Source organism: Anarhichas minor, unplaced genomic scaffold, assembly GCF_050575085.1.
Source record: "Anarhichas minor isolate MPS153535 unplaced genomic scaffold, ASM5057508v1 ptg000079l, whole genome shotgun sequence".
Classification (NCBI taxonomy): Eukaryota; Metazoa; Chordata; class Actinopteri; order Perciformes; family Anarhichadidae; genus Anarhichas; species Anarhichas minor.
Genome location: NW_027466525.1, coordinates 3,145,938 through 3,158,325, shown reverse-complemented (window position 1 = coordinate 3,158,325; position 12,388 = coordinate 3,145,938). Strand labels below are relative to the sequence as shown.

Genomic DNA, 12,388 nt, shown 5'->3' with positions numbered 1-12,388 from the left:
CAAACCAAATAAACGGTTTTGTTCTCAGTAAACAAAGTAAGACAACAAACGCAGATCCTCGCTCTTCTGTGCAGCTCACTGGGCTCCTGTAGGGATGAAATCAGCGTTTAAGCTCCACTGAAATTACCCTCCAGTATATTTAATGTCTCTGTTGGAGGTAAAATACCTTGATCCTCAAAGCTCCTTTTGCCCATCAGGCCCACAAAGGTTTTAAATTTATGCCCTGTGAATGAAAACATCCGTTAAATTACCACAGTATCACTTCATATGTCTATATTAAATATGTCAGAATTGATATTTGATGTTGAAAGCAAGCAAATTAATAAAACTCACGTTTATGGGCTTTCTGCGCTCTTGCTGTTTGGAGGAAAGACATAACATCAGACCTGAACGCAACATTCTTTAACATGACTACAGTTTAAATATAATGTATTACCGGAGTCCTTCTTCCCCATGAGGCTGAGATATTGGGGCATTCCTGGTTTTCTGGTCATTCTCATTAATATATCTTGAATTACTTCAGAGTTTGGCCATTTGTTCTTGTATGAGACAAAAAAGAATGCAAAGGGATTAAATGTTGCCAGATTATCTTTTCATGTAAAAAATAATTTTACAATTATGAGTCTGTCTTTCAGTGAAGACTTTTCCAAATAAGTTTGATCTGTCTTACCTCTTCGATGTCTTCTCTCCAGTTGTCGCCATCCATTTCTTTACAGAACACATTTGTCAGAAGCAACAAAACTATCAGAACCAGTTTAACTAGCTCCATCATCCACCGTGCGTAAATGTCACCCAGATGCGTTTGCGTAAAAAAAAAGTAAAAGCTGAATACGTTTCTCCTGGATTACAGCTAATGATAAATATGTGTGCGCACTGTGCAGGTATAGTCTCCACCTCGCTGCTGGATTATTGCAGATGCTGATAGAGAGAACAGCGCGTCCTCCCTGAGGATGCGCCATCGCGCCAAGGGGGTCCATTAACTCCTTTTACGCACAGCTGGAGTGGATGATGTGGGTAGACGCTCTGAGAGTCACATATGCTTCGTTTTGACATAATTAGTATGTGTTTCATACTCTGGATCCATAGAAAAACAATACTGGACCTATAGGTACTGAAACATGTGTTATGGGCTCACCAACTGTGTAGAATGTTAACATTTCAACTCGAGAAAAAACGTCCTCGCCGTCAGACTATTTCCAGATTATAGTGACAAGTGGGAAAAGGACTTCCAGAATAGCCAAATCTAGGTGGTATACATTTCTCTATTATTTTTAATAGAGGAATATATCTGTTGGTTGCATGTCTGTCTGTCCATTAGGAGGGATCCCTCCTCTGCTGTTCGTCCTGAGCTTTCTTTCATACTTTTCTCCATTAAAGGTTATTTAAGGGGGAGATTTTCCTTTTAATTGATACTCTAATGATGGTGTATGAAGGGTGTGTGCTGTAAAGACTGTAAATCACATTGAGGCAAATTTGTGATATTGGGCTATATAGATAACTTTTCACTTGATTGGATGTTTTATGTTTTAGTGTGTAACATCAGATTCTGTAAAGTAACGAACGAATATAGTGGATTAAAGGAACAGTGTGTTGAATTTAGCACATTTTGGGTAATTTGTTGTTTTGCCATTAGTTTATATAAATGATGCGTCTCTTAGTGCTTGAGTGCATCTCTGTGTGGTCGTTCTGCATCTATTTTTAGTGGTTTTATATTTGTATTGGTCGTTTTCTGTCTCTTTGTGCTCATTTCAGACCGTGAACGTATCATACACGGTTGCCATAGACTAGACTAGAGTTTATTTTCTGCTATAAACCCAACATCGGCTTGTTGTCGAGGGAACCAGTGCGACGCAAACTTCCACTTCCGTGGTTGGCCTACAAAAATACGTCATCCCTTCATTCTATTTGTCGACCAATGAAAAGCCCGTTTGCGCGCGTATGTCCCTCCGGGGCCACCGTACAGAGCAGTACTGCCCGCACCCAACTCAAAAGTCTCGAGATGGAATCAGGAAGTCCACCAAAGCGTAATTTTGAGAGACTTTAACAGCAGTCCGACTTTTTATATTCAGATAAACTCTGAAAAAGAAATGCTCGGCTGTTTGTGGTGAGTTCACGGTCACCCGCCGTGGGCAGGAAACCATGCGTTTATTGTTGTTGTGTTCAAAGCCCTCGATGTTGTGGCTCCTTGCAGTTGTTGTGACAGCTCGTGTGAGCAAAGCTGCTGCGGGGAAACCGAAACTGGTCGATTATGGGTCGGCCTGTGAGTCCCGAGACAATGCGGTCAGCTTGAGATCCAGCACAGCCTCCACACCCGACGGCCCGGAGCCGGGGGACCTCGCCGCCGCGTTCAGTGTCCCGACTCTGGACGGGGAGTTCTCCTACCAGCCCGGTGCCCTGCAGGGACCTCTCATCGTGCACGCCTTCTCCAACAAGTCGGGCTTTCTGGAGTGCATGTGGAGCTCCGAGTCGTCCCTCATCAGCCTGGTGGAGGAGCTGCCCAACAGCACGCAGGTGCTCTTTCTGTCCCTGGACGACTCCGCGGTCAGCGATGTTCTGTGGATGAGGGAGCAGCTGCAGCGGGTCGCCATGCACAGGTGACCGGAAGAGAACCACTGGTTTTAAGGCAAAGTGTTGAAAATGCAGACCAGTCGAACAGTTAAACTCAACTAAAAATGTTCAGCAACGTGTGGCATCTGCAGTGGTTTATTACACTACTATAAGTACATTTATGTCATACTTTACTATGAGTATTTCCAATTTGTTGCCACTTTATATACTTCTACTCCACCACATCTCAGATGGAAATATTGTATTTTTATACTTCACTACATTTTTTTGACTTTGAAGATTTTTACATCCAACGCACACAATCAAATATACATTTTTATAGGTACAAATATCCAGCAGTATTTAAAATACTTGACATGAGCTCAACCTTATAGCTACAGAATGAAAATGCTTCTTCAGTCATTCAGCTGCATAACAAGTACTTTTACTTTTGATACATTGAGTACATTTTTTCTCAAAATACCTCTGTACTTTTGCGTGAGTCAGATTTTGAATGCAGGACTTTTACTTGTAATGAAAGGTCTGAATACGTCCTCGCATCACTGGACATACCTGCTGTTCTTTCATCTCTACATACTAAAAAGTACTCAGAACCTTTACTTAAATACAGATCCTGCATTTAATATTTTACTTGAGGTGTTATCAAAGTATCAACGGAAAAAGTACTCCAGAATTCTGCAGAGAAAATGTCAAGAGTGGTGGAGGAAGTGCTTTTATGTTTTAAAAGAAGCAATATCACATTATAGAAATATTCAGTAACAAGTTAAAGTCATGCATTATTCTACCTTAGTAAAAGTACAAAATGATACTCATCAACATATACTTAAAGTATAAAAATCAAAAGTACTCATTAGAAGAATGAGACATCTCAGAATATTATGTTGTTGGATTATAAACAGCAGATTAATGTGTAAACACAACTCAAAACATCTTGGTAACCACTTTGACAAACCACACGTCACCCCCTTCATGTTTTCTGCAGGAATAAGGAGGTTCTGTCCAGACTGCACTTCTCCCCGGTGCCGGTCTTCGCTCTGGGTAACTGGATACCCAACGTGCTTTACTACTGGCGCTGCACCGGACGCGGCTGTGTCTTCTCCCAGGCCGTCTTCAAATCCGAGGGTAAGAGCGCCGTCTGTAAAGATGTTGTGGTATCTGATCACGCAGCCCTAATTTAAGCTGCATTAGACATGTCTTTTAATGAGGACATCACTCATCTTAGCATCCCAACTGCTCTAAACTTCAGTGTACATTTGTCTATTTTCCAGCTGAGCATGTTCTTTTTTTCTGCACACACTAAGTGACAAAACTAAAAGGCCCCTTTTTGCTTTTGTCTTAAATTCCCAGATGTACAAACAATTTATAAAAAAGTGATTTTTAGCTGTACATTTTTATGAAAAAACAAAAATCCTCTCTCCCTGTAAAATATGATTTTGTTATGGGTCATTGCTCCTCTCAGCTGACGTCAAGTCTCACAGCGACACCCTGTTTTATGTGGAAACAACGTCACGTTTTTTTAAAAGTCGAATTTAAACTGTATCATTGATTTATAGCTTTTTTCTGTCCTCACAGGGTGGAAAATGCCCATAATCATCAAGAGACTAGACGCCCGGTACGACTGGCTGTCGACGCGCGGGGATCCGAGGTCGTACCAGCTGGTGGATGCAGGTGACGGGTGTGAACCTTCCCCCTCGGTGGCGGGTGCTCTGGCCTGGGTGTCCGAGGGCAACTGCTCTTTCTTCACCAAGGTCTGTTTGTGTGAATGCTGAGGAGGTGTGACGCTTCCTGCTCGGATCGCTACCTCCAGACCGTAAAAAAAGGTCTGCGAAGACATTCGGCGCAGTGATAACCAGCCAGGACCGTGTGGTCTGTTTGAGCGTGCTCCATATTTAATCACACAACCTGATTTTTGCTTTTTTGTTTCAAAGCGTGATCGTTAAAGGTTTCTACCTCTAGCAGCGCTTTGAAGCAACTTTTCTATGAGAGGCGTCGTGTTAGAAATCACAACGTACTGAATACGACACACTGTCAGTATTTACTGCACACAGACCGTTGACACTGAATTTACGTTACTGGTCTGAGCTACCGTTGTACGAAAAGTAGTTTATCACGAATGTGAATCAACATTACCTCTTACATAGTATTATTTTAGTGCAAAATAAATACATATTTTTGTGTTAAATATGTTTTCTGCAGTAGCAGAGCTCTAGTGTTTATTGCTGTTAACTGTACCTTCATGTCACTCAACGGTTTCTCTGTTTTATATCATTATTTGAATATCTTTGGATTTTGGACAAAACAAGCAATTTGAGGAAATGTCCTCGTGGCAATAAGAATCTGCATTCCTCACAGTTTTCTTAGATTTTGAACTAAACCATAAATCAATTTACTCGAAAGAATAATCAACCGATAAAGTGATAGTGAAAATCATCATTTATTGGAATAATACTGCTTTTTTCCCTGTTTGTAACCGGCCACGTTTCACTCCAGACTTTGTTTTTAAACACACAGGAAGTATTGACTTTAGTGTAATCTGTATTCATCATCCCTGATCCTCCAGGTGCAGAACATGGCCGAATCCAACGCCTCCGCCGTCCTTGTCTACGCTCTCCCCGGTAACCCGATCCAGGACATGAACTGTGTCGGGGACGAATGCGACACAACGCTGACCATCCCGGCCGCCATGGTGCACTTGGAGGTTTCGGTCGCTCAGGCGCTCGAGTAAGACAGACCGACCCGAAGGATTAAAAGCCTCCTCACTGTGATGATTAACATCCTTGTACATGGATCAACTGAACACTTTAAAGGTCAAAGTAATGGTCCTCTTAAGTCTGTTCGCTTCCGCTCTTCTGAAGCTGGTCACAACTTTCGGGTGATGTTTCCAAAATATGACACAAGCTCTTCAGGGGGACATTTTTAAATCAAAAGAACAGAGAATCTGATTGTAAAAGTTATTTAAAGTTATTGGTTAATTTAAGCTCATTAGAATGACTGTAAAGCGTTCAATTAAACACCATCGTATATATGACATTTGTTGCCCGTCTCATTGCGGTGTGATGCGTCTGGATTTTGTTTTGTAGGTTTGGACAGCCGGTGTACGTGTCCTTCCAGAACACTCCGTCCCCGAACTTCTTCATGGGTATTGACCATTGGGGGGCGCTGGCTGAGATGGGCTGGTTTATTTACCCCTCGTTCAGCTTCATCAACTGGCAGGCGCAGTGGTGAGGACGCACTCTGCAGAAGAGTTCATTTCATCTATTTATTTATTCACTTGACTCATCAGAGTAGTAGAGCTGAAACATCTTATAGTTGAAACAAACAACTTGGGAAAAAAACTATTTAATAGTACAGAGTGAGTCCTATGATAGTGAAATTAAGAACATCGAGAAAAGAAGCATTATTGGTGTATGCGTATTCTCTCGTCATACAGAGTGCAAGGCAGTCTGAGGGAGGAAGAACCCAGAGTGTTGGTTGTGTATGACTCATAAAGGCCCTGAGCACAGGGTGGGGTAGGAGGAGTCACCACTAAGACATCTGGACAACAGTGACCATTCTGTGATTAACTATTGATTGGTCCACTGTCTGCACCCCCATTCAGCCCCTTATCTAAGCTGACAACATCAAGTCCCTGATTAAGACACACACACAGTATTAACCTGGGAGGACCCTCACTCACCATGTCTGACATTTATTACCTTGTTTATAGTTGGGGGCCCTAAAGCCTTGAAGTTTTATCACACTCTGCTGTCAATACATCACATACATCAAGACCGTTTCCTGTTTTCCAAAGAGCAAACTACCAACAAAAAAGGTTTCTTTTTGTTTTCCACAGTTACTGCGGTTGTTTCACCGTCGAAGCCTTTTCCGCTACTGCAAAGAACTTCCATTGATGCTCTTTGGTATCTGTGGAGAGCTACCGATAGCTACTGGGGAAAACAAAAGAGCTATCTTCCTTCTGTTCTGGTTGTGCAATTGCATCTTAACCTGGTGGCAGACAGGATTGCTTATAGGGAAGAAATCTAAACTCAGATACTGTGATTATTCTATAGCTATTGTGCTTTGTGCAACATTTACTGCGTTAAAGCAAAAATAATGTCCGTTGCCACTTTAAATTTAAATTCAATTTGAACTGTAGACATACTGAAAACACTTGCACATCAATTTTGATGTAGATATCAACCTCTTCACAGAGGTATTGTAACAGTTTTAATGTGTGAAAAGTGTATTTTTGACTTTGTTGTCTGTCTCCAAGGTTTGACTTCTATGCAGCTCTGCAGACCAAACTTCAAAGTCCTGCAAAGGTCGTTTCTGTTTTTGACAAAGTCCAAATGCAGGGAGAGAAAGGAGCGGTGGCCACAGTCGACCTGCCGATAGGTAACGTCATCACCAACACGTGTGAGATGGGCGGGTTTAGTGGATTTTGCACTTAGTGGCCATTTCATAGCAAACAAAAAGTATTCTATGATTATCATCATTATCATATGACCAAATGATAGAAGATTAGAGCGACTGGAAAAACTCAATTGGGTTGAGTCTCAACTTTCTTTTAGGAACTTGATTATTTGGCTCAATCCATCTCGAAAATCCATTTTAATATTGGATCACAGTTTAAATTGGAGTTTAAAGTTCTGGTGCAACATAATTAGATTTTTCTAGGTTTAGAGTAAAAATAATGGTTTAAGTTTAATCTTTCTTAATCTTTTGCTAGTTTAGAGTTTGGTGCAACATGATAAACTAGATACTAGATAAACCCAGCCTTAATGCCCAAAAGAAAAAGTCCTGAAACTGGATTCAGGCTAAAACTCTCTTCTCTGAAACCCGGACATCATCATTCTTTAGATTAGGAGCATCAGTGTGAACTCTGACGGGAACACGAGCTTTCTCAATCACTTAAATGACACTAACGTTTGAACACGCCGTCTCTCTGCAGCCCTGTCGGACTTCGACGTGCTGGAGCTGGATGCGTCGCTGTCGTGTCCCGGCAGGAGAGACTCGTCCTGCGCTCACTGGGATCACACGGTGCAGCTGTTTGTCTGCTGCGACCCTCTCGGCCCGTACTGCAACACGGAGCTGGGCCGATGGATCACTGCCTTCCGCAGGTGAGACGGCGACGTAAAACACAACAGATAATCCTAATAATTACTACTCGTATCAATAATTCATGGGTTTGTGGAATAAATTCATCTGTATGTACTGTGGGTCTGAAAAATCCTAATCTATTTAAATTGAAGGTTTTAATCTGATCTGAGATATATAATAAGTCAGTTTAGCTACTTTCTATTGATACATTCATAAGCACAATAGTATATTGAGCTATATATACCATTAACTTACTCTTCACTTCCTTTGGAACAAGTCAATATTGTGGTCAACTAACTTTAAACTGTGTTGTGATTTAATCATTTTAGTGATATTGTTCTCCAAAATATTGTTGTTAAAAGGATTCTGATGAAATTCTGAAAAGACAACTATCAAAATCAAAGAAAGAAAGAAAATTAATTATTATTACATTTTTCGGCAGAGGTATTGGGCGCTGGCTGACAGACGTGTCCCCTCTGATCCCCCTGCTGGACAGCAACAAATGCACCCTCACCATGAAGACGGTGCCCTGGGCGATGCCGTGGGTCGTCTCCCTCAACCTGAGATTCAGCGTCGGCAACCGGACAGGTACAAACACTGAGCCTGCGTTCTACCCGACATGACGTTTCTGGCTGAGCGGGTGGTGGAGTGGGGCCGCACTGCTTCAGGTTAAAGCTACAGGTGTGTTCCAGTAGCCTGAAAACAAGGGGAAGTTAGTGATTGTAGTTTGAACCACTGATTTTGCTCGCTTATAAACACATTCACCGTGGCAATTAAGGTTATTTGAAAAACTTGGGCCTGATTGCCAAAAATGATACACATATTCAGTGAGACATCTTAATGTTTTGAGCAAAAGTGCTGAGATAAAGCAGCATTTCAGCAGCTACAACATGGAGCTAAACCGATGTGCATCACAGGAGTGTTTGTAGCACCCTTGCTGTCAAAGCCAACACCAGCTGGTTGGGTTTTCATGCTCCGGTCTGAACTCTCCCACTGTGAGAACGGAGAGCTGCGACTGAAACAACGTGATCCCAGAACATTATCTCTCCATTTTAGGAGAAATTTTTCAAAAGCAGAGAGCAGGAAGGAACAGTCTGTCTGTAAATAGTTACTGGAAGATGACACTCAGCAAAGATGAAGCTTTTAGTTCCTGGAAATACTTTAACTAGGAAATGAAAAATACAGTCTTTATGACTATGACTCAGAGGATTGTTTTGAAATAGACTGGAGCCTCTCTGGCATGATTACAGACCGGATAGCAGTTATTTTTAGGTTTTATGAAGATATTGTTATACCAATTTTGTCTGTATGCACATGTTTTGCCAAATAATATTACAGCACTTGATGTTCACACACGAAACTCTCCCAAGAAACTTTAATGACTCGATTCCTCCAAAAACAGAAACACAAAATGAGGATTATAGAAACGTTTTTGATGACATTAGTTAGTAGTTACTTTACAGATTCATAATAATGATACAATGTATTATAAACAAATAAATTATGATCTATTATTATCGATAAAGATAAGACTTGACAAAACTTTAATAAATCCATTTGTTTGAAGGAGATCAAGACATCATTAAAACTACTAATTACAAGATTTGTTTTATCAACAGGGACCGATAAAATCAACACAAAATAAAAGTTCCTTCTTTTAGCTTTAAATACATAAATACAATGTGTTCACCTGTCAAATTCCCATTTCCAGATGATATTCCAGGTTGGTGAATATCACTGATTGTCGCAATCATTTTGGAAAGTCGTGAAGCAATCAGTGTGATTGCTGTAGTATAAGATATAAATACTGCGGTGACATGGCGTAGTGCTGCACGACGGTTGTTGCCGTGATTCTCCGTAAAGAACCATTGATCAGCAGGCTCTTATATATGCATCATGTGGTGCTTTGCATTCACCATGTATGCTGGTCCACCTGTGCAAACATCTTCATCAGCTACAAAGCCCTCTGCGTTGCAGATTATAAAGTCGAGAAGCTCCGCCCCTTCAGAGTGATGCCACTGTACAGCGGGGGAACCTTCGACAAGAACTACAACAAGAGATTCCAGCCAACCAAAGTGTCCGTCCCAGCATCAACCAAAAAGGTAAACGATGTGACGGCGATCACTAATCATTTAGAGAGCGTCCCGTCCGTCAGCAGCTGTGTGTCTGTGCTCAGGTGGAGCTGTACGCCGTCGTCACGGCACACGGCTACGATGACAACAGCTGCGGAGAGTTCTGCGTCACCTCCCACTACTTCCTCATCAACGACGCTTTTAACAACACCCTCACGTTCGATTCTGCAGGTGAGAAAAGCATGAAGGAACCTTTGCTGCAGGTAGTTGACCAAACAATCCCGTTTCAAGGTTCATGTAAGAAGCTGCTGCGGAGCTTTTGACACCACCTTCCTCAGCAGATGGAGTTTGCTCACTTTAGATGTTTATATTTCAAGTTTTCTGAGCCCTTTAAGGACTTCTCATCTTTGTGGCTATAAGAGTCAAGTGTTCAGAAAACAATACATTTTATCATTTATATAACTGAAAGATCCAGAAATGGACCTTGAGGTGAGATGGTTTTGTCCAATATCAAGAAGGAACTTTGAAACTCAACATTTGAACTTTGTAAGTGACTCAACATTTTTAGTTTTTTAAATCTCGATAGTAAGTTTTGAAAGGCATCATCCCACGTCTTCAAATGTTGTGTTTTGTTCATGATGATATCAAACTTTTCAAGAAATCCTCACATTTGAGTAGCTTTGAATATTTGTCATTTTTGCTTGACTGTTAAGTTCTCGTCTTTGTCTTCTTGAGCCTGAGGACTGGACGCTGACTCGCTGATTGAAGGGTCATTTCTTTTGCTGATCGTTGTATTTTCTCATGTATTTTGGGGTCGTGGTGTGGGGAACATCAGGAACACCTCTGGGCTGCACTCTGCGGGTGAAAGAGGGCGCGGTACCGAACGAACACGGCACGTGGCTGTACGGACGAGGAGGCTGGTGTGATGGACTACAGGTCGACCCCTGGAGGACGGATCTCACCAAACAGGTACTAAACTTTATCATTTGGTTCTAATTGTGTTATCGATCTCGAACATTTTTCATTTTGTCCACAATAGCTGTTGTTTAATTTAACTTGCACGGCAGCTGGATTAAGTGATGGACGATACAGGATCATATAACAGATTGTAATAAAAACACTCACAATAAGTTGATTGGGGTGAATTTCCATTATCAGGATAATCGTTTATATCGTCCAGAGTGATGAAAAAGCTCTATCTCCTTATGATAGAGAAGTTAAAAATAGACACTTGTAGTGGGTCATAAGTGATGTTTGAGAGGGATTGTTTTTGGATGAGTCTATATATTTTAGGAAAATGCTGCATAGCATGAAATACAGGAATTATTACGTAAGAAAGAACAGAATCACTTCTGAATCTGAATCACGTGCTTTAGCGTCTTTCAGCTCATTGTTTTGGTTTTATGGTTCGCTACTTTACTGCTTTGGCTCTAAAATAAAAACGACTTCACATTTCCTGCTCAGCACCAAACAGAGAGCAGACACAGTTAGCGACTAGCTGGTGAACACAGCGAAGCATTTAGCAGCCAAAAAGCCAGATATTCTATTCTATTTTTAGATGGTTTTAGAGACCAAAAGCAAAGAGGACTGTATATTAGACTTGCATTCATCTGGTAGCCAGAGACAGGAATTTTGATTAATGGTTTCTACATTTTGTGCCACAGTTTAGACAATCTGCATCTCAGTTGTTTCAAAGTTTCTTTAATTATTTTAATCGTCATGCGTTATCTGGAAGTTTAGATAACCTGATTTGGTTTAGTTTTGGGGGAAGATTTGTACCAGGCGGCTACCTCTGTTTCTGAAAAATGAAGTCAACGCCGATCACAACCACCTGAGTGATGTGCGCTGATGGATACGATGTGAGATTTAAATGGTGCTTGTTTATTTTATTTACTGTGTTTGTGGATTTCTGTCTGTTCCTGTCCCCTTTCAGCTGAACATGAGCGAGCTTGAATCCAACACTGTTGTCTACTTCGGCTTATTCCAAGGGAAGGATCCTAATCCATCGAAGGATCCTGGATACATCATCATGTCTTCTTTTCTTGTCTTTTACAAATGATGCCCCTCTGTGACACTCCAGCTTTTTAATTGTGACGTAAATGAATGTAGAATCAAGATAAAATTTCTATTTTTCCTACGGCTTTCACCGACTCTTTCTATTACTCTCTCTCCTGTTTCATTAACGTAGGCCGGACGTAACCTTTAGGCTTGTAAATGATAAAAACAGTGCAGATGGATAAAGTATCGGCTGCCACGCTCGAACGCCCAGCACGACCAACCGTTTGCATTGTTCTCAAGACGTTACCCTGAAATCAACAAGAAGAAGCTTTGCCGCAAAATAGACACTGCCTCAAGCTGGAGATGCATTGTTCTGAGAGCCGCGGCCTCTCCTCACTAATTACATGTAATCACGTCCAACTTAAAGCTTTGAAGTGGAGAAAGTGTTTCTCAGTGAGTCGTCTTCCTTCTTATTGGAGGTGATTCCTCTTAACTTCAACAACAGAAGATGTGCTTCTCGCTGGTATTTTATTCTTTTCTTTGTTTTAGACATTTGTGCAGTGAGGATGGGCCGACTGCCAAATTGCTGTTGCAAAGCCGCTACAATACCAGCTATTCATTACCTGCAGGGACAGTGTGTATTGTTTTCACCTTGTGAGTCTGTGTGTGTG

The 12,388-nt window shown here is 41.4% G+C and overlaps 2 protein-coding genes across 2 annotated transcripts; one reads left to right on the top strand and one right to left on the bottom strand.

Moving 5' to 3' along the window:
* Window positions 1-107: 107 nt before the first annotated feature.
* Window positions 108-1,094, bottom strand: LOC142937978 (uncharacterized). Its single transcript, XM_076081131.1, has 3 exons — window positions 671-1,094; window positions 437-539; window positions 108-223 (listed from the first exon to the last, which is right to left on the bottom strand). The coding sequence occupies exons 1-3, from the start codon at window positions 770-772 to the stop codon at window positions 108-110; spliced, it is 321 nt and encodes a 106-aa protein (XP_075937246.1). The 5' UTR covers window positions 773-1,094.
* An 874-nt stretch (window positions 1,095-1,968) lies between these two features.
* On the top strand, window positions 1,969-11,856 carry LOC142938011 (uncharacterized). The gene is made up of 12 exons (XM_076081195.1): window positions 1,969-2,594; window positions 3,551-3,690; window positions 4,141-4,316; window positions 5,129-5,289; window positions 5,649-5,789; window positions 6,821-6,942; window positions 7,499-7,667; window positions 8,090-8,235; window positions 9,625-9,749; window positions 9,824-9,950; window positions 10,555-10,688; window positions 11,653-11,856. Exons 1-12 carry the CDS (start codon window positions 2,140-2,142, stop codon window positions 11,776-11,778), a joined length of 2,022 nt encoding a protein of 673 aa, XP_075937310.1. The 5' UTR covers window positions 1,969-2,139; the 3' UTR covers window positions 11,779-11,856.
* The last annotated feature ends 532 nt before the right edge of the window (window positions 11,857-12,388 follow it).